This window comes from Paramacrobiotus metropolitanus, unplaced genomic scaffold (assembly GCF_019649055.1).
Source record: "Paramacrobiotus metropolitanus isolate TYO unplaced genomic scaffold, Prichtersi_v1.0 Parri_scaffold0000112, whole genome shotgun sequence".
Taxonomy (NCBI): domain Eukaryota; kingdom Metazoa; phylum Tardigrada; class Eutardigrada; order Parachela; family Macrobiotidae; genus Paramacrobiotus; species Paramacrobiotus metropolitanus.
Genome location: NW_026570332.1, coordinates 86,432 through 110,063, shown reverse-complemented (window position 1 = coordinate 110,063; position 23,632 = coordinate 86,432). Strand labels below are relative to the sequence as shown.

Genomic DNA, 23,632 nt, shown 5'->3' with positions numbered 1-23,632 from the left:
TGTTGGCGATTTTGCCGTGACTGCCCTGCTTGAAGTTCCTCTATGGGTCTTGAAGAATGATGATGGCGTTCGGCAAGTGAATTTTGCTCTGTCAGTTTTTAGATTTTACGCTTTTAATTTTAGCAGACATTTTTTCTTTTATTTACTAGTATCTCTACTTATAATTAATGATTAAATAACTGACTGTGTCGAAACCAGAATTGCTGTTTGTCTTCCTCTTTTTGCTGTTCAAATACTTATACTCGTAGATGTAGACCGCATTGTTTGTTTGTACAGAGTAGGTAGTAAGGTACACTACTTTCGTTAATCTTGTAAGTTTAATACTGATCTCGATTTGTAATATGGCCGAACGGGAAGATTCGCCGGAAATTCCTACCGCTTTCACAAACTATACACGCATTCGAAACAATGACCGTCCAACTGAACATAGTCGTTCAGGCTCGGCTAACGGAAGTGGACATGAGAGATGTGGAAGAAAAAGGTAACTTCACTATCCACTCTACCGCGTCTCTACGACAAAACTCTTCTCAAAGGGCGCAATAGTTTGTTTGTCTGTTCACGATGAAAAGTTATTTAGTGGTCTGTTTGTTAAGTCACTTAATTTCAAATTAATTTTACATGTGGCGTTGCAGCGCAGTGGCGCACAAAATAAAAATGTTTATGTACTGTACTTCTGAAACCTTTAAATAAGCCGCCAGTAACACTGGCCGCCACCAGGAAACGCGGTTACGTTGATGGTCGACAGGCGCCGATCTCCGCATTTCCAAAGAATCGCCTAAATATTTAATAGTTGAATACCTGAATTTTCCTCAGAATAGTTCACCTTTTTCTTTTTGAATAACCTTATAGATACTTATTTTCTGGAGTAAAGTTATCGATCGTTATCATTTCTGTACACCCCGTTACCCCCTTATTAAACCTTTTTGTGTGCGCACTGAGTGCTTCACTGGTTTCTTGCCATCAGTGTGGAATCCTCGGAATCCGGGCACACAGATCACTCGGCCATGGAATCTCAGAAGGAGGAAGAGAGTGAAAAGAAGGAGCCGGACGAGAGTAGCGAGGAGGAAGAACAGTTAGAAGATGCCGAAGGACAGACACTCTTCTGTGTAGAAGCAGTAAAGGCTGTTCGCGGAAAGAGAGGAGAACGAGAGTTTTTCATCAAATGGCATGGTTATCCCGAGTACGTAAGAATTAGGAATTCACCATTTTTCGATTTGCGGTTGATAAAGGATTAAGACGACTTCAAAACCGTAAGATTTTTGTTTTTATTTACATTGCTCGGTGCCCCGTGCTGTTGATTGGTTCTTTAAAGATTCGATGAAAGAAGAAAGAATTCAGCTGTTTTTTGCAAGCAACCGTAAGAATCAAGACGTCGTTAACTAAATTCGATTTTTGAAAGCGGGCATAGCCGCATAGGACTACTGTTACAACATTATTTCATTAGCAGTGATTCCAATGAATGCTGGTGTTTTTTTTAAACAATAATTTCTTGTAAATATTTATTTTTTTAAAGACTGCCATTCACAGTTCTTTGAAATCGTCATTAATGTGGATAAATCATGAACTATAAATTATTGATTTTAGCATGTATTGCTGTGGTGAAGTTTTTTGGAAAATTTATGGAAAATGTGATAGGTGAATTGCGATAATACCAGTGAATATATTTGTGAATAATATCAGCGATTGCTGCTACAACTGATCTTTCAAAATTCCGAATTATTACCAATATAGAGCGGCTTTGATGCGGTCGCGGTCAAGATGGAAAGTATACTATGTTGTGCATTCAGAAAGTGTCGTATTTTCGGTCGTTAACTCATTTGCTATTAAAGATTTTCGTTTATCCGCTTTGATTTTGCAGTTCAGATAACACCTGGGAACCGGAAGAAGGAGTCGGTCACCTTGAAATTGTTCAAGACTTTTTAAAAGAGTTGGATCAAAAAGCCGCTCGGATAGCCAAGCGTAAAAAAGAGGAGGCTGATCGTCTTCGCGCCCAGCAGAAAGCTGCACGTAAACAGGCTAAGGAAGCTGCAAGGAAGAAAGAGGAGCGTCGGCATGAAACGGAAAAAAAGAAAAATTTCTTGTCCTCCAGTGATGATGAAACATCCGACACGAAAGAAACGGAACACAAAGCAGAAAAGAAGGCTAAATCCGAAAGCGACTCCGAAAAAGAGCGAGAGGAAAAGGAAAAACTAGCCAGGAAGAAAGCCAAGCGAGAAGCACGAGAGCGTGAGAGATTGGAAGAAGAGGAGAAACGGAAGGCCGAAAAGAAACAGGCGAAGGAAAAAGCCATGGAGCAAGTGAAAGATAGCGATAGCCGAACTACGGAAACGGAATCTCCTAGGAAGGAAAAACCGGCGTACGATGACGAAGCTGCGAAAGCCGCTCGGAAGAAGGCCAAACGGGAAAGGCAAGAAAGAGAAGCAGAGGAGATTCGGCAACGGTTAAAAGCCGAAAAGGAGAAGGATCGCGAGAGAAAAGCGGCTGAAGAGAGAAAGGCGATTAAAGAAATTGAATTGGAGAAGGCCGCAAGTTATAAACAACATGAAAAGAAAGTTCCGAAGCAGAAAGATCCTGAACCACCCGAAAAGCATGTCGCCGTTCCGGAGGCGAAGAAGTTTGCGGAAACGATCAAAGTTGCGGAAAAGAAGGCTAAGGAGGAAAGTCACCAAATCAATAAAAGTGATAAAGAGAAGGAGAAGCCTGTCAAGAAGAAAAATGATGCTGCATCTCTCTTCTTCGGTGCGAAATCCGACAAACCTTCCAGTAGCGGATTGGAAATGCGTAAAAATAACGATTCGAAAGAGAAGGAACGGCATGAGAAAGTTAAAGCGGGACAGAGATCTCGATCCAATAGCGTCGAGTCTGTTCAAAAAGCACAGGACCAAAAGTTTGATCCGAAGAAAAATACGAAATCTTCCATGGAGGCCGAAACCAGGAAAACTGAGAAACAACGAGATAAAAAGCCGAAGGAGAGTATTCACGAAAGAAGATCACGATCAACCAGCATTGAGCTTCAGGAGAAAAAATTTAATAAGAACCTCGAATCTCAAAAAAGTAGTATTGAACCCAGTAATGAGCAAAGTTGGCAGCCTGAAAAGAAAAGCATGGAAGTAGCGAAAAGGGCAAGGTCATCGAGTATCGAATTTGGTGAGAATGCTGGCGACACATGCACAAGTGTCCTTTCTCCCAAGAACACCGAATCTCTACTATGTTCGGCCCATTCTGAAGATCAACAGCCCCCTGAAATCATAGCACTGGAAAAGAAAGCAGAGCAAAGGTCTAGATCGAACAGTATGGAAATTGACGAAAGAAGTGTATCGACCAGCGTTGCTAGCCACACCACTCCAACTGTGGTCCAGGCGGCTTCCACCAGCCGCGAAATGGATCGCGAAGTATCGCCTGAAATGTATGTGGATTTGTTGTTGGGTCTTGTTTCTTTGGTTTGAATGTTTCCTGTCAATAGAGCGTATCCGATGCGTTATGGAACTTTACCCGTATCGGCTCCGCAGCCATACGAAGCATCGGATGATGAGTCGGGCGACGAAGACGACGAGGACGGTGAACCACAGTTCGAAGTGCGAAAAATTGTCGAGGACAAATGGTCAGAAGATGAGGGGTGTCAGATGTACTTTGTGCAGTGGCTGGGATATGACTCGTAAGTGATTGGCGTTTTTAAAGGCGATTTTTGTGTCTTTTTCTGGATTATGTGGTTGAGTGTTTTAAAAAATTTTTAGGGATGATGATACTTGGGAGCCCGAGGAAAATTTGAAGCACCTGGATGTTTTTAAAGAGTATTTGCAACAGAAAGCCGAAAAAGCCAAGAAGAAAGAGGAAAAGAAGAAGGAGAAAGAACGCGTTAAGAGTCTGGCAACGACATCTGCCGCTTCAAAAGTCAGTACTTCTTCTTCCGATGAGGAAGAAGAGAGGGAAAGAAAGAAAAAAGCGGAGAAGAAGGCGAAAAAGCTGGAGCGTGAAAATAAATTGTCTACTCTTTCTTCTGCAAGGCCAGCCCAGCCCTCGCGTAAAATGACGCATATGGACAAGGTTTTTGGAATGCAGGAAGAGGTACGGTCAGCCACACAAACACACCTCGAATGTGCCTGGTTTAAAATATATTATATTTTTTCGGCCCGCTACGACTTAAATCAGATAGTAGTGTTTTAATTAAACTACAACTTACTTGCTTATATAAGTTGATTAAATTCCAGTGATATAATGACGATAAAGAAACGTGTTAAATGGGTCGTGGGTGCATGTCCCTTTATACCATGCGAAAAGTTGAAATTTCCTACTAAAAGAAACACATTGGATACAAAATTCATGACAATCTCATTTGCAGGACTCGGCAGATGCGGAAGTACAAGTACGCAAGGATGCCGTGATGAATAAGAGTTACAGAATCAACCAGCTTCAGAGACCACTGGATGGTTAGTGAACCTTTATTGTGGAAGTTTTATATTTAAATCATTAGAAAACGGCTTGATTTGTCGCAGACGCTCCCAGACAACTGAACGTTGCTCCTGTGAAGAATAATTATGAAGTAAGTTGTTTAGGTTCTTTTATACTTCTCACTGCTTTAAATGGCTCTTTCACAACAATTGTAGGCTCTTAAGGAGTGGGATTATAAGATGAAAATACCGAAAACTTCCGACGCAAAAGCTCCATCTGCACCTGCGGGACCGGTTCGGAAGCCACTTGAAGTCGTGCCCCCAGTCCAGTATGTTACGGAAGCCGGTAAGAAATAAGAACGGCATATGCTACGAAATGAACATGCACCCTGATTATGCATATTTACCGAAGGCAAAATATGTTCCGTTATTGTAGATGGAATTTTCAAGGATGTTGTGCCGCAAGACATGAAATACCTCAAGCTGGTTTTTGACAGTAAGCGCTCAAACTTCGTAGAGGCGCAACGTATAGAGGCTTCGGTGTAAAATACGACAAGAGATATTTGAGTTTTTGTGCTACAAGTAGATTGCCAAAATATGTGTCTTGAGAAAAGATAAAAAAACATTCTCATGCAGATGCATGTTCAATTTTTCTAAGGTTTCTTTTGTATTTCTTTATTTCAGCATCCACCCCACTTCCCGAACCCCGGGATCCTAAACCGTTCATGACCTATGCCGCAACGAATTTTAAGCTACCTTATATGACCAACGAAAAGCGCTTTGATGGATTGTTCAATCGTGTCCAGCATTTAAAGCGTCCTGACCCCTCGGATCCTCCGTTGGTCACGGATCCCAAATCCATGTTCGAGCTCTCGTCGGTCAATCGGTTCGTGGCACAGCATTCTCGATCGAATGCTCCTGTCCTTGTCAATTATTGCGACCACTTCCGGAAAACGTTATGGCCGCGGCAGGCGGATGAAGAGAAAAATAACGAAAATTTTATTTTGAGAGAAATGGAGCTGTTCCTAAAGTTTCAAGCTAAAAATCGAGCGGTGGAAGAATATCTGGAGAAACGCGACGGTGTTACGGTGCGTCGTAAGGCGGTCAAACGTATCCAGCGTGTGGAGAGACGACGACACTAACTAAGGATTTTGTGTTGATATTAACCTTGGATTTTGGTTCGTTGTTTATTTGCGATGGAAATCAGGGTATATTGCCATTGGAAGTTTTTGTCGTTCGTAGCGTTGACTGCATTCGGTTTTTCTTTCCGCAGTTCCTCAACTTCTATGTGCATCCCGTATGCTTTTGTACAAACCAGGTCTGATTGGAACGAAAGTCTTTTGTTATTACTATGCAGCTCAGGCTTGAACGCTGCAGCCCGATGATAAGGGAACTCTATAGTAGGCTTTTATGGGAACCGAAAAATAAGCTGTCGTTGTTGAAAGATTGGTTCGTACTTTGAGTTCCTTTCTTAAACGCCCAAAACCTACAAATGCCATCCTTTGCCTACTTCGCTTGTTTAATTTCATTGGTTAATTTCTTTGCATTAGTTGGCTATTAGTCCGAGAATTTAAAAAAACTAAGCACATATCGGTCATACGAGATTTTGTTTATTCGAGGTGGACAATTTTAAGGAGACGCGGTTTTCTCTTGCCGGAACCGGCTCGAAAACGTTAGACTGACTATTTCGATAGTATGTGGTAATACGAGTACATGGTAAATTTACACTTGAATTGATCAGCATGAAAAACAAATACTTTCTGTTTAGCAGTGAATCTATCATGTGGAGCGCTGCAAGATCATCAAGATGTACTCGTATCTTGTCACGAGACAAATATTTCAACGTTAAAAACCACGGTATTATGTAAGCATTGTGTTTACTCTCGTATGTATACGAGTCGTATACATAGGCAGCGCACGTTTTTTACGATACGAATGACACAGGTCGGACGGGATAGTGTATCGGATCCACTACTTCGTTGGAAAGCGTTGTTCGGTACAAAACTACCGCTTCCGCAAATGGTTTTCTATTTTGAAAGTATAGGAAAGCGTTGTTCGGTACAAAACTACCGCTTCCGCAAATGGTTTTCTATTTTGAGCGCGCTGATGTTTGCCGACTCGTCAAATGGTTCATTTTCCTTGTTGTCAGTCGAAGTGGGATGAGAGCCTGTTTAATAATGGATCATAGCCTGCCAGCCCTGACCTGTTGTACTGTGCAGTACTTATTTTGTAATTATGTACATTAACGACGCCAATTTACCACGTACATTGCTAGCACTACCGCCTATGTTAAATCAAATCGGTACTGCTCAAAAACAACATTTATAATATTTACCCTTAGGTGAAAACCTTTATACCCAAAGGTCTTCATCTATAAAGTATACAAAATCTCGGAGTATAAATACAAAATGGAGAATAAATATAAAATGGAGTTTGTCTACTGTAGTTGCAATAATAATAATAGTAATTAGTAATAAAGGTGACTTATTAAAAATCTCATGGCTTCATTGTCGAATAATACTATCAAGATAATTTACTAATTCTACTGCGCAGCGGATAGATCGCATCTAAATAGCTATACTTCGTATAACACTTATTGGCGAAAAGTTTCCACAGTACGGGTGGTTAATAAGCTCGTAAATAAGGTATCCCGTGCAACGGCATGAGACAAACAACGTCCAACGGCTTACTTCCGATTATCCAAATGATAATTTCGAGCTGTAGATACTAGCCTATTTATACTTTTTAGAATATTCGAGCTAAAAATGAAATATCTCTATAGTGCATAGATAACCGACATTCATAAAATATATAGCACGCTTATTATCGAAGCACAGAATTTTCTGTACGTAGGCAGCTGCGTAATTGTAAACATCCCAAAGGGACATTTTGCAGCATAATAACACCATTTAGCACCAATTCACTGCATCACAATAACAGGCCGGCTTATACGCCGGTGCGCAACACTGACACCGGCGAACATGCATGGTATATAACCGGCATATGTTGTTAACCAAAAATAACCTAATTTCCGCTTTGATTTTCAATGCACCTTTTGAAAGTTAAAATGTAAAGTGCAGAATTGCCTCTGTTGTGGGGCATTTTAAAATGTCACACAAGCCGAAGCGGTATGGATTATCGTGGATAGCACTCGGATCCCCGAATGGGAGTTGCCGGTGAATTTCCCGGGCAGCCGGAATGTTATTGGGCTAGCATATGCAGTGTGTCGGTATACACTTGAAGGGTGCAATTCGGCATTATTATGCGCCTGTCACACAATAGTCGGTATACCGTATAGGTATTCTATCGTTTGGCGCGGAGGAAAGTGTTTCACACGTGAGAGTGCGTGGTGAATCGATTTCAGTCATTTTACTTTAACCTGGGCTATCCGGTTGTTTCGAATATTACGGAAAAGAGCAAATTTCCGGTAAATGCATGTGAAATAAGGCCCTTCATCGCCGGCAAGTATCGACAGTTGGGTGCCGGTAAAGGCCTAAAGGGGAACACGCTTCCTATGAGCGCCGGTTGTACTTGCCCCGCGTCTGGTCTGGCCAGCTTGAGCCTTGAACTTGCAGCGTGTGTGGATGTGCAAGTGCATATATGGCCAGTCATTAATGTTCTTTCCGGGATTGAGTGGAATAAAGATGTGTCAAGGTTGGGCATTTTTATCCCGGTTTATTGCCATGCCAGCTAGCCGTGTATTGCACCTGCAAGATACAATCAAACGGTTTTTCCATCAGGACAATCTAACCAGATGACTGCATTACGATGTATACGTGTGATGATGAACTACTATTCCGCATGGTATCCCGACGTCGATATCGATGATGACTTTTTTGCTGTGTCTTATCATTGCGTGTTCAGTATGTGCTGGAGCAATTATCCGATGTTTAACACAATGCTCCGGTACCTGTGTCGACAGTTGACGAGGATCACGGCTGATTCCCTTATGCACGGGACACTTATTCAAAATATAATAATCTGCATATTACTCCAGGCACACAGCCGGACTAATGATAGGGTGGCGACTATCACCTTAGCACCGCTGCATGGATCCGGACAGCAGTTGATCACGTACTCGTAGCATTTGATGGAACTTTGCCGAGACTCGAGTAAATGCATAATCGAGCTACGCCTGTTTCCTAAATGGCGGTTTGTCCTTCTAGTAATCTGCATTATGTTAACTCCTGTGCATTCCTTGGAGGTATTTGTTTTTAACTGAAGTTTGTTAATTTAAGTTTCCAATTTTGATGCCAAGATGTGATCAGATGCCGATGTGACCTTGCACAATATGAATACTTATATCTATATGTTAGATGAGATAAAAAATTATATATGGGCGTAATTAGCTCTACCCTTAGTCGGAATCTGACTTGATTGTCGTAACAATTTCAGCCCGATGTATTATTATACACAGTATGTAGTTGTGAAATGATCGATTATATGCGCCGTTTGAATAGCATTATGCAGTTGCAAATAGCAAATGGTGTTTACACAAATGCTTCATGATCAGCATAACAATTCTGCAACAGAGTTCATTCCAGCCGAATTTTTTTATCCAAAGAATTTTTGATTATATAAGTATACGACAGATTAAAATACAGCAAAAGTTTAATTTCGATCTACAGCTTAATCAACGAAGTGCTCTGTGCCTTCATTGTTAACCCTATATTCTTCCCGTCAATTACTTTTTCAATGCAAACGATCGCAATAATACATTAATTTGTAGCCCTATAATACTTGACGTATGCGTGCAGTGCAGTAATAATGTTGTACAACTTGTTGTCACAATAAAAACAAAAGTGACAAAAGCAAAACTTCCGTATTAAAGCTTTATCGAACACAAATTCACATTAATAACTGTGATTGTTTTTCAAACCACATCAAAATTACCGGCGCGGTGAAAGAGCCAAATGTAAATTACATCAATATCTTCCGGTACCTTTTCTAAACCTTTGGTTTTGATTGGCTTATTAATTTTGTTTAAATTAGCTCTGAGACAGTTAAAGTAATAAATCTTGCCAGAATAATACTGTAGTTATAGCGTTTATCTGCAGCATCCCGTGCGGCTGCATGAATGCTTGAACGTACGGTTGCGCACGTTATATGTTTTCCAAAACTTTATTTTTGTTTTGTTTGATAGGTCGAAAAAGAATAACTTTTCGGTTAAAGTAGATAGAAACGGTTCTCTTAACACCAAAAAACTGACTGCCAATAAACACCCTTGAACAAACATCCAATTGAGGCAAAAAAGCTTCCCATGCGGGGAATCGAACCCCGGCCGCCGCGGTGAAAGCGCGGAATCCTAGCCACTAGACCACATGGGATTTTCAGTTGTAATCATTGGTAGGTGCACCGATCAGACTTACCATAAACTCTGCGGTTTCGTATCTATCAATTAGATCTTTTGTGCAAGAGTCGCGCATTATGACTTTCTGATTTGCAATCTTATTATGGTCGGATTTAATCAACCATATTTTTGTGCGCTGATCCATGTGTTCATAACTTCGGAGCTCACATCCTGTGTGGGTTGAGATTTGAGAGCATGTAATGGCATTCGAACAATTTTAACTTCAATCGCCTACATATCTGCACAACCGGGGATCATTGAATTTTGACGAGTTTCGGTCAGTTGCGAAATTCTGCATGCAACCTATCAGAAGGCGTAATTTTCATGGTCACACAGTGCGTGTAGGAAACAGATGCCATTCGATACTCCCGCTACAACATTGAGCATACTATCAAGTATTCACCTTATGAAACGAATCATAACGAGTGTATTATACAGATACTCTTTAACAAATAATGCGGCTCAATAAATTTTATTATTGTAGTACAGTAGCGTTTTGCTGAAACCAGAACCAATCAGTCTTGAAATAAAACTCTTCATGATTACTTTATCCCATTCAACGCACCGCAATTTATGAATTCGCTTCCGCTTGCTTAACAAGTTTTGCATGGATGTTCTTCAGGGCATCACACATATTAATCCGCTTATGCCGTCGCCGTCCTTTACTCTTGCCGACCTTCATCTCCACTTGTAAGGATTTGACTAATTTATCTTTCTTGGATTTTTTACACGACAAAGGATTGGGCTGCTTCGGTCCTTTGCGTTTCCTTTTCGGTGGAAGGCTGGCCGATGTTTCGCCCAATTCCCTCTTTTTCATTTCGCCTATCACATCCTTCTGATAGCCGCTCGGTTCCAGTTTCTCATTCTGTCGCGTTCGCGCCACTTCGAGAGATTTTTCCGATGGCTTTTCCAGAGTTAGAGAATGGTGATGGAGATAGAGAATGGGCACCCCTGCTTTCTTTCGCAGTTTGTCTTGGAGATCAAGATCCTACCAACAGAAAATTCGGATACTTACTTACTCAAAGCTGTAATTTATATTTTTGAATGCAATCTTTTCGGATCCATGACAGCCATTTCGATCAATATTTTTCTATGCAAAACGTTAAGTATTATTAACAATGTTTTTTAGTGTTAAAAAACCTATGCCAGCTTTAGCTTTTTTTCATAACCCGATCTATATGGTAGGGGATCTAGTAAATTTGTAGCGAAATAAAGTATCAGCAATTATCGTTATCGGGTATCTGCTAACAGAATTCGTAAGGCTACCTGGCTGGCAATAAGGAACTTCTCGGTATTGCCGCCTCTTGTTAGTGTTTCCAAGCAGGCACTGGCTGGCAAAGGCTTCTCTTGGTGATTACAGGGTGCAAGGCTGAACTGCTTCAATACACACAGTGCACCATGAAGCTCTGGACCTACAAAAATTACAGCCGATCGACACATGTACGAGTAGTCACTTAACAATAAGAAATGCAGCGATAAGAATTCAATGCAAAGGGACCGTAGACTGTACGGACGTACCCAGGTTCGTGGTTTCATGCAGGCAGCATGTAGTGGTCAACAACTGGCATTCTGCTCCCAGATATTTCGGTAACTGTTCCCGCAGGTTGATTTTCATTTTCAAAGCGAGAAAACAAAATGTTCCATCGATTAGCACAGGAAAAGGCGATCGGAAATCAAAACTGGTTTCGTAGAATGAGAGAAACTTTTGGGCTTTCTTGTAGCGTTTTCCTCGCATTTTAGGTCCGCAACTCAAGACCTGCCAAACGGGACCAATTCAATTGCATACTACTACTAGAGCAGTGAAGAAGTCCTTAGGCAGTCCTTTAACTTTTCAAACCAACTCATTTAAAATTTTTAATTTAGTTCCGATGCCACAATGCCACTCAGGATGAACGATACTAAATCTAAATCTGATAAGTACATATTAAATCGGTTTTTTTTCGTCGCACTTCGCACGGGCTAGTGATACAGACAACCGACCTCGGGTGACAGTTGCTGGGAAGCATGACTGTCAGCTTTCTCTACCGGGCGCCGGTAACCGGTGGTATAACGCACAACTGTTTCGCTTGCGGGAAGTTATTGTACTTATTGATAATCATTATTGTTATTAATTAATAGAGGTCAATGGTCATCATGACCCTTTTCCTAATAAATCCACAAAGGGTTAGGCATCAAAAATCTTAAATGGGTTACATTTGTTCGTTACAACACGACCTGTAGCACTAATTGATAACACAGTGCTGACTCCGTGCGTGCTGCCATTCGATTTCGATCCTCGTTAAAAATCATTTCTTGTAAGTTATTATCATGTGATATCGGAGATGTAAATTACGGCGGCTAACAAAATAAGAGAAGACGTTTAGCTAATGCTGTGATCAATATACTCTATGGCCTATGCAGATCTCTTGTGAAGTGGAGCGACAGCGGAAAACTTGCCAGACATACCGAAGGAAAACAAATAGTAGCGACTATCTGTACTATCGGTAGGAATTTTCCCAGGCTCACCGCCGCGTTAAAAGTCTTGCAGCTGTTGTTATGTATCTGTATGCCACACTACAACCTCGCGCTAACGTAAACAGCCTGAGACAGTACTTACTTACAAGTTAGTGCTGCAAATCGACGTTTATTAAATCAATAATTAGCAGTTCAATAATTTCTGTTGTTTCATCGAGCGGTGAGTTGCTTATATCTTTTAAATCAGGAAGTTGGTTTGCACTGGGAAACGCGTACGGCTGAACGCTCGCGGAAAGCATGGCTCCGTTACGTTGGGGAATGGTGGGATGCGGTGAAATTAGCAATGATTTTGCCTCTTGTCTGCAGAGTCTGCCAAGGGAAGAACATCAGGTATTTATGGTTAACACCATAACGTTTGCGCTTATTGACCAATAAAATTGAGTCTTGTCATTATGGCAGAATTTTACACCACTAATAATTATTTCTGTGTGAAGACTCTGTACTGATTACTGTTCGGCGCATGCGGAAGTGGCTGCAGTGTAGTGGTATTCCTCACAATCGGTGTTAACGTTTGCAATTTTTAGCTCGTAGCAGCAGCTGCTAGTGATAAAGAGAAAGCGAAAGCGTTCGCCAATGATTTCGGATTCCAGAAGCATTATGGATCTTACGCCGAACTTGCGGCAGACCCCGATGTCGGTATGGACACCTAAAAAGTTTACCCTGTGTACAGTTCCTACATTACTAGTATCGTACAAGTATTTATTGTAATTATGTACCTACTTTGTATTGTACTTACACGTTTAGTTTGTATGTTGATTCAGAGTTTAAACTTTACGGCTTTACATTTCTTTTCATGATTACAGTATTTTTAAGGTTAATATGATTTATCCTAACTGCGTTTTACGTATTAACTCAGTAAAATGTCATTGCTACCCACGTGGCTGAATAAAGCAGACTTCTGCAACCACTATCACAAAGTCAAGTGTATTACTGTAATACTTTTTATGGCTTGGATTGTCTACTTACAAGCTGAGCACGGATGAATATTGGCTTGCGACTGGGCAAATAAATTAGTTTAAAAATTAATAGGTTGCAGCGTATTCGAGCAAGTTGTAGCAGTTATTATTTTGTTTTTTAACACAATTAGTTTTTTGTATAAGACAACAGATCGCGTTCAGTTAATCAGATTTAGTGGATGACAGTGAATGCTCTGCGGTCAACTTGCGGTTGGATCAGCTGTAATTAGTTTTTGCGATCATGAATGTTGCAAATTGCAGCTCATTGTGAGTGCATTGATTAATCGGCCCAGTTTACAGATACGGTGTATATCGGGACCATCAATCCGAATCACTACGAAATCTGCAAGATGTTCTTGAATCATAACAAAAGAATTCTGTGCGAAAAGCCGTTGACGCTGAAGTTGGAGCATACAAAAGAACTAATCGCTTTAGCGGAACAGAAAAAAATATTTTTTCAAGAGGTCAGTTCTGTACTACAATCAGGAAATTACACAACGGTAATTGAAATGGATAACTAGCATATGAGTAGATTTGGTTTTGTGACTTCGTGTCTTCCTTCTGGACAGTAATACTAACCATTGTGGCCTTTTAGGCATTCTGGAGCCGGTTTTTTCCGCTGTACAAGCAACTGCGCGAAGATATCAAGGCGAAATCCGTTGGGGAAGTGAAGCTGGTCACGGCGATTTTTGGCATTAAGATGGACGAGAATCCGTCTGCCCAGCGGTTGGTGAAGAAAGAACTAGGCGGAGGAAGTCTCATGGACATCGGTGGATACTGCACGCAGGCGATTTTATTAGCTTATGGACCGGAAATGCCGGAAAATGTACAAGCCTGTGCGATAATGAACAAAGAAGGTCGGTCATGAATCTCATGAAGCCACTGCATGTGCAGTTGTTAGATTAGACGTACCGGCTGTTTTGGACATAAACTGCATTTTGCAAATAAATAATTGTTATTGATGGGGTTAGGTGTGGATCAGTCCGTTACGGTCACATTACAATGGAAGGATGGAAGAATGGCACAATTTGCGACGACGTTTTTTGCCAAAGTCCCATCTGAGCTGAAACTTTACGGCGAAAAAGGATACATCACGGTATACAACTAAAAACTCATAATTGAGTCGTAATACTAATCAGTTTATGCACATGGTACTGTTTAGTGTAGCGTAGCTAGGGCCAGGAAATTCATACCGTTCTAGTTGTACATCAGTTTCATAAAATTCTATTTGCAGGTGAAACATCCCTTTTGGAGCCCAACCGATATGGTTGTGACAGAAGTTAAAGAAATTGACAAGGATGAACGACAGCAGAAATACAATTTCCCTCTGCCCAAAGTGGAGCATAAACTGGAGTATCCCCACGGCGAAGGTATGACGTACGAAGCCCAGGAAGTCTACCAGTGCATTCAGAAAGGATTGCTGGAAAGCCCGTTGTTTACCCACCAAGAAAGCATCGTCTTGGCTACGATTGAGGATCGCATCAAAAAAGCCATTGGTCTCAGTTACGATGAATTGTATGTTGGGCAAGGTGCACCTACTACTCATCCCCAGTAAATCGTTTGACATAAATATTGCTTATACTTGATTTTTTTATCGATCTTGTACCGCGACTCTTCGAGCTGCATGCTTTTCGAATTATGATGTTCATTCACCCATTTAGTGTAAACTGTCTTAACAATCTGTGTTCACTTTTGAACCGTTCATAAAAAATTAACCAGTAAAACAATAAAAGAACAGGAACAGATCACATTAGCAGCAGAGCAAAATCAATCTTAAGAAATGCGCTACGCAAGGAACAACATAAAAGATCAAAATAGCAGTCATGTTAGCCCAAACACCACGTTAATACATCTCTTCTGGTTCGTAACCATCCGGTTCCAATTCACACGGTCTATGCCATTCCTGTCCGTACTCATGAATCCATTTATTGGAAACCCATTTCACACCGGACAATACGGGGCACGCCGCATGTCGCGTTCTGACATCGCCCTCACCGTTTTTGTGGAGATTATACCAGAATGCAGCGGACCCCTTCTTCGGCCACAACGCCAAATTAAGTTTGGGGAATACCGTAGCTCCACCGGCTTCCACATCTGACATATAGAACAGCATTGTGGCCACGCGATTACCCATGCCAAGGCTAGTGAAAACTTTTGTTTCCGCTTTGCGGGCGAAATCAAAATGCGGCTCATAATGTCCACCGATGCCGTAGTTAGCGATTTGCAGCTCCTCTGCGTAATCAGTGTCCAGTCCAGTGATGGCAGCAATGCGCTTATTAACACGATCTATCACTGGATCGTCTGTGCTTTTCAACCAAGCGCTATAATGGACAAAGTCACAAAGCTATTTATTAGCAGGCACACTGTTATTTACATTTTTAATCGTAACCGATAAAATTTTGCTGACCCTCACCTTTTGCTTATTCTGTAATGTGCGGTTTCCAGTTCGCCAGTCACAGCATTCTGCACAGTGGCCCTCTGTAATCTCGGCACGGCAAGAGATTTGATAACTCCAATTTCCCGATCTGATATGACATCATGGTAAATAATAACATCTGGATCTTTGTGCACCAATTCGCTTTTCACCGGCTGCACGAATAAATAAGGGTCGTTCGCTGTGAAAAAGCAATTCAAATGCTTGTCAACTGAAGGTTTCTGCAACAAAAACCACAAAAATGTTAAAGAAAATTAATTTTTTAGTAAGCGTTTCCCTGAGCCAATCAAACATGTTGATGTTGATGTTGATTTGCAAACAACATAAAGTATTATTATCAAACAACCACTCGTACAAAGTAGGTAAACCGGTAACCCAAACAAATTTCTCCAACTCATCACGGTCTTATTCTTTAATATCGATTTGTTCGTTAAACGCTATAGATTCACACTTACAAACTGCTTTTCTCCACGACACAAAATCTCATACGTCCGCCTTTCATCCGCCCATTTATCAGACTTCTTTTCGATTAACTGTTTTTTTGTCGCGACGGTATTCCCATCGTCTCCTTTCTTTCTTCCGGAATTCAACAGCGCCATCTCTTGATTATAGTGCCACAAATTATTCTGAGCTCGTTCGTGTGAAGGCTGGACATCTAGAATGTCTCTAGTGAAGCGTACTGCATCGTTCAGTTCTCCCTTCAAATAGCTACTAAACGCCAAATACTCCAAAACATCCGCTCTGCTGAAAGTTTCATTTATCATGAAGTATTCATTCATTCGGTGCAACGCTGTTCGCATCCATTCCATCGAGTGATCATAGTCTTTGAAATTGTAGAAAACTTTTCCCAATTCGAAGCACTCCAAGGCCGTTAAACTCGGGGATTTAGCGACACCTTTAATTCGCCCTTCCGCAATAGCTTCAGAGTCTATGCGGTAAGTATCTTGCAGTCGAGATAAAGCCACAGCCACTCCGTTCAGATCTTCATCGGTGGGGATGGGATAATTTGAATCACTTCGGATACCATATATGTCCTCAAGGTAAACTGTAAAATACCACGCTGTATTCTGCACTGCAAATTGTAAATATAGAGTAACAGATTTTTTGCCTTTATTGAAAAATGCGTCCCAGTTCAGTCACCGTTTATATTTAAACATTTCCGTATTGTATAAACACTGTACAGCTGTACAATACATTACAGTACTAGCCGCAATATGAGTGGGATCGTAAGACTGACTGGTGAAAATTAAGAATTTTCGTTTTTTTTTGTGTGGCTATACGTACAGAATAACTTTTTATGTTAGAAGTTAAAACTTCAAAGTATCATCCCTTTTAAGTTAAAATGTTATGTTAATGTTACGTTAATCCGTTACTGTTATGTTAATTTTTTTTAATGTTATGTTAATGCCATCTTAATGTTTTGTTAATTTTTTATGTTAAACTTGAAAGCGTCCTATTTCTAGCAAACTGGTAAGTTTTGCCCACCTCGGCCCAAAGCCTGGTTTAACAAATCCTCTGCTTGCTTCCAGTCCAGAGTGAGTTTTTTGACGAAAAGGTACACATTCACAGGATGAGCAATGAACTTTTCCAGATTATCATTGGCGGTGGCATAGATGTTCTTCAATTCTGTCGTGTATCTGGAAGTCACAAACCATTTGGCTTCACCAAAAGGATACCGTACAGTAAATAGTTTTTTTCCAAGTCATTACTTTCGTATCTGGTCCATACGTTGTTCTTCTTCATCCAAGAATCTCTCCAGAGTGTCCACCACCAGACGCTCATTTTCCAGCAGTTTCTCCAAATCTGCGATGGCCGTAAATACTTCGGCCGAACCCCTTCTCAGGGATGAATACAAAATACATAAGACAATCAAAACCTGATTGGCATGCATCGTGATTCAAGGTTAATAAGCGACCGCAGGAGCAGAAACCTTTCCAAAGGTTTTCAAGCTGATCGGATGATCAGGCAGCAGTTCTGCAGTTCCTTCGCTCACGCATGTACATCCTAGACGACGAGGAAAGGAGAATCTCCAATTCTGCATCTTTCCGTTTATTACAGCAGTGTCTAGGCTGCTCTAGATTTGTGGGTAGATATTTTAAGTACACAGGGAAATGAAGCGATACTGTAGCTGGACTCGTTCCAAACAGTTAAAAATAAAGTCAAATAATATTTGCACTGCACATATGCCGGAACGGATATGGCTGAAACGTCACTCGGTCAGTGATGTTAGGATACGCCTTTAGGCGGGCAAGGCGGCCAGTGATTACAATTCTGGCACTGTTGAATCTCGCTCGCTCGCAGTATCATCTTGCATTTCCATCAAAAAATTTAATTATGATGTTGCCCGGTTTTTTTCACCTGTCGTTTTTGGGTTCGAGTACAAAACTCCTGCAATACCGCTTTCAAAACATTAGTGAAAATTAAAATAAGGCTAACATTAGACATACAAGATAATTAACAAGCTAACAGTAACAGCTAACCATAACGTCTGCATAAGCACGAGTACTAGTATTGTGCAGTAGATACTTCGTTTATTTAAAGGATGTAAAAAGATCACTCTTATTTAATGAGATATAATGGTAAGAGGCCATCGATTCTGCTGAGAAGTTGTTATTTCCCCTTTCCTGAATTTTAAGAAACGGTACTAACATTTAGATCTAGCAGTTTACTGTTAGCCCGTTTAGATGTCTGAGAAAGGTTTACACAATATTTACATCGATCAGTTTGCAAAGTTCAATAGCTAGGAAAGCAATACAGCTTTTAAAAACCAATGTAGAATAACAAGAAGCATTTAATTCAACGCGCGCATTTTATTATTTAAACGACATTCTTAATTTCTTTTTAATGGTTAACAGACCACGGCTACAGATACAGTACAAATTGTACAATAAGTACTTATGGCAAGTAGTACAATTATGTATATACGAGTACTTATCATGCAGCCGCCAGGCTTTTGCAAAACAATTGCCGTTAGCGCGGTTACTCATCGATTTGAACCCAAAAAACAAATTACTGAAATTCGTTTTGCCAAGATTAAGACCATATTTGTCATGACTTAATAACAGTTCGCGTGACCATCATCTTTTAAACATAATACATCATAAGATTCATAACTGAAATGTGGATATCACAAGATTTTAATTCCTATTCTTTACTGTAACGTGGGACCGATGAGTCAGTCAGTCGTAAAACATCCTGCGGCAGCGGCATGTATAACAATTTTTAATATAATATGTAGATATTAATAAAACGTCGGCGCACAAGTATAATACATGGATTTTTTACAATAATATTATTATGGTCAAAGAAAACAGAAGCACTTTAAAGCACAGTACCTGTACAAGTACTTTTCGAGTACTTATATTAGCACGTAAGTACTGTACTCATATCATGCTGGTGCTACGGTACTAGTATTTCACGATGATCAGAAGTCAAGACCATAATTTTAGCATTGAGATTAAAGTACTTAATCTGATTTTAGTAAGTAGTATTCGTAGGGCGCAGGTATTGGTAATAATATATCATGCAAACAAAATTATTATGGATTTGCTGCTACGTATTTCATTCGCGCAAAACTTAGAATTTATATATACAGTCCAGATGAGCACTTGCAGAGAGAACATTTGATAAGAACATTATGAACATACAGTACTGATGCCAAAACTATAATAATTATAATTGCTATAATATTATCGTAATTCAGTTCACTGAGCAATAACAATAAATTTATTGTAAGTTGAACAATAGCAGAGCAAAGACTAATCTGCAAAAAAAAATCTAAATTTAACCGAACAAATCAAATCCTCATGGTGCGCAATACGAGTAGCGCGGTACTGAAAATGATTTTCCCGTTTATTCTTGATTGTCCTCTGCTTCACTGTCGTCCTGCTGCTTTCGGCCACTTTCCTCATCCGTATCCCCTGCATAACTGTAATCTTCCGAGAAGTCGCTGTCATCCACTCCTTCGGCATCCGCTTCCCCGGTGTAAAATAGCAACGCCCGGGGCACAACACGCAGCCGCAACCCGGTAGCGATCTCATAATCCACACCTGCCTGCTCCGCCTTCTCCATCAAATCCTCGCTGTCCTCCTCCGCCAGCATCTGCCCAATCTTACTCAGATCGGTGATGCCCGGCGTGAAGAAATCGAAAAACGAATCCACCTTCTTGGACCCCTTCATACCATCCCCGCTGGCGGATTTCTTGGTCACATCCTTTCCTTCCTTCCAGGTGATCTTGCAGCCGGCCGTTGATGTCGGCATCAGTCCATTGGATGTGTACAGCTGTGTCGGTGTCAGGTTCGTATCGTACTCGTACGAACGGGTCAACACCGTATTGCCGAAGAACGGATTGGGCGCAAACTCGAAGGCAATACCAAATCCCAACGGCTTATCTTTGTATTCAATGCGGACATCCTTGAGAAACTCCAGCACCGCGATATCATGCGGCTGCAATATCATGTCAATATCATCACATGGGCAAAAACAGTATCCAGTCAAGCCAACATCATCGTATGGGCAGTATAAAAAGTGCGCTATGAGCCTATGACCTTACAAAATGGAAGATTTCTGCGCGTCAGATGTCTTAATTTTTCTTCTTTGATCGATTTCATATATCATTCTGGTTTCTGACTTTTTGTTTCTTCTTTTATGTATTGTTTTTCTTCGCTTTGAGAGTATGAGTACCTGGATCATGTCGGCGGTATGGGCGGCATAATTCAGCACAACCATCCAGAATTTCGGAATGCCTTTCTGTCCATCGTCCGGTGAAGTATCCGGTTTGATATCCTTATCTGTTAAGGAGAATTTGGATTCTTGCTCCGTCGGGACCGCTTTGCCGGCGATGAATTCCGCGCGCTTCTTCCACACTTTATCCAGACTGCGGTACGTGTCAGCCTCCAGACGGAAGGCGGCTACCTGGCTCTCCACTTCCTTACGACGCGCTTCCATGTGCAGATTGCGCAGTGCGTTAATGCATTTGTGGATGTTTTCGGGATATTTTTCGTTTTCAGCGATACTGCCTCCCGGGTTGCCGGAGGTGATGCTGCTGGTTTTTTCGGATGTGTCCGATACATCGCCGGCGTCATGACGGAGCTTGGATTCCATGATTGGCTTACTGGTCGATGGGCCAGCAACGTGCAAATTTGCTGTGGAAGCGGTTGCCGTGCGGGGCATTGTGGATTGTATCTGTAACGATTAACAATCGTCGATTATCAGTGCTGCAAAAGTTTGACAGTTACAGTAGCTCGCCACCTGTTTCAATGCAGTTTTGTTTTTTAAAATTTTATTTGCTGTTCGCTGTGCCTCTATATTGCCTATTCCAGTCTAGACGGAAAGACCGAAGTCGATATCGTCAGCTAACCTTTGTGATTTACGGGAAGCTAGGAGTTACTCGTACGATATACACACCGTGACACACGTTAAGTACAGTACTTAGTATCATATATATATCTATAAAATTAAATAAAAACTCATATGAAGGTTGAAATTCGTAATTTTTGCGCTACGAAAGTCGCCTTCAACATTTTAAAACTGACCATTATAAATTGTTTCCGTTTCAGTACTACTGTATGTTAGCAGAAATTAATTATGACGCAGGCTGCAGACTGGTGAGCAAGAGGTCATCGTCTAATTTACTGTACGTACCAGCTTTCCTCGGAACTTCCAAATAGGTAATTACCTATTTACCACACCCACGAATTCGAATTCTCTGAAACCGGAAGTGTTTTAAATAAACGTTTAGATGGTTAATAGTGACCATACCAGTTTGGATTACTTCCTGACGTATCACCCTCGATTGTGTCTCCAAAAACTGAAAAAAAGTGATAATCCAGTGCAAAGTGAAAACGCTAAGATCTCCGTTATCGAGACCAAAATAATTGTAATATTTCGACTTTCAAGAGGCACGTTGCACTCGGTAGAGACAAATCCCGTCTGGAAATAATGGTGAGCACTGTTAGTCTGTTACGAAGAGCTTACGGATAATGAATAACGGGCACGCCGCGTACAGACAAATTTTTGCAAAACATGCAACACGAAAGCAAAGTTCTATGGTATTTCTGCGATGCGATGCAAGGGTGCTCAAATGTTGCTAGGCGCTTGTCCCGTAAGGCACTTTGCAGCCGTGATAGCGTGCCGGTTTAACACCTTTTCGTTAATGGTTAAAATACGAGTACAGTACTTACACTAGGTTTTAAGTTTTAACTTATCATAATAATACTTTTTTAAATTTTTAGCAGTCTAACTTGTGCCATTACATTATCAATATAAATTCCTGCGCTCGTTTCCTGATTAGCCCTTTGTATCGGATGTTACTTTTGTGGTATATTATACGAGAATGATTGTGTTATTAAACTGTTTAAACAGATAAAAGAATTCAATTGCATGGTAGCATGAAGCATCCACGAAAAAAATTTTTACTATACGCGTGCTTACTCACAACAGAAACTTTAATATAAGAAACTTTTTTTCCGTAAAATTAACAAATCGATTAAAGAAGAACGCTAAAATGATTGACGCCCTGTGCATCATAGGTAGAATGCGGCAAGAATGGGCAGTGATGGTGCACAAAGCAGCTACCCTAAGCGCGGGCTGTCTGTGTTGATTTTTTGTGAATGAACATTTTACTGGTTTACGCACGTTTTATTATTTTACGTAGTTTGTTTAGTTAGCACACCTCCAAACGATCAAACGCAACACGTTCAGCAATAATTCATTATGGTTTACCGGCCGTTGTCGCGCACACACAATGACTAACGCTGCGAAAAGGTCGTATGGACAGCTGATGTGAGGACGCCATTTTAACGCATTTCTGCATTAGTTTGAGCGATGCTATATCCGGAAAGCGCAACCTGACAAGGTTCTCTGACGAAACATGCCCGCCGGATGTATCCATCAAGTTGTTTTATTGGTATTTGTAATCGTTTGTCTGGTTAACAAAATTTTGTCCATTGTAACGTCGTATCCTGCGGGCACATAGTAATACGCTAGACAGTGATTGACCCGCCATATTTCACACATTTGTGGACGGAATGCCGGCCATGTGACGATGCGTAATGTGTAACAGTTTGACTAATCGACAGAATTTTGGAAGATTTATAGCTTTACAAATTTGCCGGAAGGTTCGGCTTCCGCAAAATAATTTTGGTTTTAACCAAAGCTTCTGGCACATATATACGGACAGTCGACTACAATGCATCTCACAATACTCTGATCGTACAGTTGACTTGACCTTTTGAAAGCCTGATTGTGCTAATATTTGTGTTTATATCGCAGCGGGTAAACGGCGGCATTATTGTCACTTATCTGCGTGATCATTTGTTACTGACTAGCTAAATCAACGCTGCATTTCGGCAAAGGACGAAACATGACCGGACAACGCACTACAGACGGAAATTCGCAAACCGCTCCTTCTGGTCGCATCGCTGGCGGACCTCTGGTTAACTCCAGAGATGGCATCTACACTACTGATTATTACACCGTTTACAACAAGTAACGCTGTCGACAATGTGTCCAGCTTGACCATTCTGCTGCTGCATGCGATGTAGAAAGGGAAAAGGGTTCTCTGTTTTGTTTGCCGTTTGTAAATTTGAAGTACAAAATACGCGTTTGTCTTTTTTGTGTGATGGCGACAAAATTGTTTTTTTCGACATTCGAAATGTTGTACGTATTTTGCGTCGCACGCAAATGCTGTATACTAATTAACAGCATGTAAAATCAAATTTGTTTTATATTTGTGTGGGCTTTGGAGGCTGGAGCTGTGATACCGATAACTGTACTCAAGTTTATATTTCGTAACTGTCGATTTGATCTCAACTGGCCATGACAAATAAAATTTTGAATAACGAAAACACTACTGAACGAATAGGATATCTATACTTATAGTAAACTTTAGTAAAAACTTCAATTTAAGCGAAAACCTCTGGTAAAAAGAGTGTGGGTTTTTGTTATAATTTTGCATATTAACTAATTGTAAGATTTTCATGCGTACGAA

General features: G+C 40.8%; 5 protein-coding genes and 1 non-coding gene across 8 annotated transcripts; 2 read left to right on the top strand and 4 right to left on the bottom strand.

The window, feature by feature from the left end:
* Positions 1-20: 20 nt before the first annotated feature.
* LOC129597982 (axoneme-associated protein mst101(2)-like) lies at positions 21-5,892 on the top strand. Its single transcript, XM_055495697.1, has 11 exons — positions 21-72; positions 358-481; positions 965-1,180; positions 1,859-3,406; positions 3,464-3,655; positions 3,735-4,065; positions 4,340-4,427; positions 4,494-4,540; positions 4,605-4,734; positions 4,825-4,884; positions 5,073-5,892. Exons 1-11 carry the CDS (start codon positions 57-59, stop codon positions 5,528-5,530), a joined length of 3,210 nt encoding a protein of 1,069 aa, XP_055351672.1. The 5' UTR covers positions 21-56; the 3' UTR covers positions 5,531-5,892.
* Positions 5,893-9,643: 3,751 nt separating this feature from the next.
* Positions 9,644-9,715, bottom strand: Trnae-uuc (transfer RNA glutamic acid (anticodon UUC)). Its single transcript has one exon. It is a non-coding gene; the product is annotated as a tRNA-Glu (tRNA).
* Positions 9,716-10,034: 319 nt separating this feature from the next.
* On the bottom strand, positions 10,035-11,645 carry LOC129597952 (rRNA-processing protein UTP23 homolog). Its single transcript, XM_055495659.1, has 3 exons — positions 11,257-11,645; positions 11,005-11,150; positions 10,035-10,726 (listed from the first exon to the last, which is right to left on the bottom strand). The coding sequence occupies exons 1-3, from the start codon at positions 11,471-11,473 to the stop codon at positions 10,310-10,312; spliced, it is 780 nt and encodes a 259-aa protein (XP_055351634.1). The 5' UTR covers positions 11,474-11,645; the 3' UTR covers positions 10,035-10,309.
* Positions 11,646-11,857: 212 nt separating this feature from the next.
* LOC129597951 (trans-1,2-dihydrobenzene-1,2-diol dehydrogenase-like) lies at positions 11,858-14,953 on the top strand. 2 transcript variants are annotated; one of them, XM_055495658.1, is made up of 8 exons: positions 11,858-12,032; positions 12,139-12,221; positions 12,440-12,582; positions 12,777-12,888; positions 13,509-13,672; positions 13,804-14,065; positions 14,180-14,304; positions 14,443-14,953. In XM_055495658.1, the coding sequence occupies exons 3-8, from the start codon at positions 12,490-12,492 to the stop codon at positions 14,761-14,763; spliced, it is 1,077 nt and encodes a 358-aa protein (XP_055351633.1). In that variant the 5' UTR covers positions 11,858-12,032; positions 12,139-12,221; positions 12,440-12,489; the 3' UTR covers positions 14,764-14,953. The 2 variants fall into 2 exon arrangements, with proteins under 2 accessions (XP_055351633.1, XP_055351632.1); XM_055495657.1 differs by lacking the exons at positions 11,858-12,032; positions 12,139-12,221 and having other exon boundaries at positions 12,277-12,582.
* Positions 14,837-17,836, bottom strand: LOC129597950 (prolyl 4-hydroxylase subunit alpha-1-like). Its single transcript, XM_055495656.1, has 5 exons — positions 17,352-17,836; positions 17,128-17,279; positions 16,098-16,687; positions 15,622-15,863; positions 14,837-15,529 (listed from the first exon to the last, which is right to left on the bottom strand). Exons 1-5 carry the CDS (start codon positions 17,531-17,533, stop codon positions 15,052-15,054), a joined length of 1,644 nt encoding a protein of 547 aa, XP_055351631.1. The 5' UTR covers positions 17,534-17,836; the 3' UTR covers positions 14,837-15,051.
* Positions 17,837-19,212: 1,376 nt separating this feature from the next.
* LOC129597958 (nucleosome assembly protein 1-like 1-A) lies at positions 19,213-21,673 on the bottom strand. 2 transcript variants are annotated; one of them, XM_055495667.1, is made up of 4 exons: positions 21,403-21,673; positions 21,286-21,349; positions 20,326-20,826; positions 19,213-20,088 (listed from the first exon to the last, which is right to left on the bottom strand). In XM_055495667.1, the coding sequence occupies exons 3-4, from the start codon at positions 20,812-20,814 to the stop codon at positions 19,495-19,497; spliced, it is 1,083 nt and encodes a 360-aa protein (XP_055351642.1). In that variant the 5' UTR covers positions 20,815-20,826; positions 21,286-21,349; positions 21,403-21,673; the 3' UTR covers positions 19,213-19,494. The 2 variants fall into 2 exon arrangements, with proteins under 2 accessions (XP_055351642.1, XP_055351644.1); XM_055495669.1 differs by having other exon boundaries at positions 21,286-21,319.
* Between the last annotated feature and the right edge of the window lie 1,959 nt (positions 21,674-23,632).

Bases quoted from the DNA above. Each gene is read 5' to 3' on its own strand.
- LOC129597982 (XM_055495697.1), top strand. The intron at 1,181-1,858 runs GTACGTAAGAAT...TTGATTTTGCAG, and splicing joins AAATGGCATGGTTATCCCGA to TTCAGATAACACCTGGGAAC. The intron at 4,885-5,072 runs GTAAGCGCTCAA...TCTTTATTTCAG, and splicing joins CCTCAAGCTGGTTTTTGACA to CATCCACCCCACTTCCCGAA.
- LOC129597952 (XM_055495659.1), bottom strand. From the start codon at position 11,473: ATGCGAGGAAAACGCTACAAGAAAGCCCAAAAGTTTCTCTCATTCTAC. The intron at 11,151-11,256 runs GTACGTCCGTAC...TAATTTTTGTAG, and splicing joins GCATGAAACCACGAACCTGG to GTCCAGAGCTTCATGGTGCA. The intron at 10,727-11,004 runs GTAGCCTTACGA...TTCTGTTGGTAG, and splicing joins AGTTCCTTATTGCCAGCCAG to GATCTTGATCTCCAAGACAA.
- LOC129597951 (XM_055495658.1), top strand. From the start codon at position 12,490: ATGGCTCCGTTACGTTGGGGAATGGTGGGATGCGGTGAAATTAGCAAT. The intron at 12,889-13,508 runs GTATGGACACCT...CCCAGTTTACAG, and splicing joins TGCGGCAGACCCCGATGTCG to ATACGGTGTATATCGGGACC. The intron at 13,673-13,803 runs GTCAGTTCTGTA...GTGGCCTTTTAG, and splicing joins AAAAAATATTTTTTCAAGAG to GCATTCTGGAGCCGGTTTTT.
- LOC129597950 (XM_055495656.1), bottom strand. From the start codon at position 17,533: ATGCATGCCAATCAGGTTTTGATTGTCTTATGTATTTTGTATTCATCC. The intron at 17,280-17,351 runs GTAATGACTTGG...TGTGACTTCCAG, and splicing joins CGTATGGACCAGATACGAAA to ATACACGACAGAATTGAAGA. The intron at 16,688-17,127 runs GTGGGCAAAACT...GGTATTTTACAG, and splicing joins AAACCAGGCTTTGGGCCGAG to TTTACCTTGAGGACATATAT.
- LOC129597958 (XM_055495667.1), bottom strand. From the start codon at position 20,814: ATGCCCCGCACGGCAACCGCTTCCACAGCAAATTTGCACGTTGCTGGC. The intron at 20,089-20,325 runs GTACTCATACTC...ATGATATTGCAG, and splicing joins ATACCGCCGACATGATCCAG to CCGCATGATATCGCGGTGCT.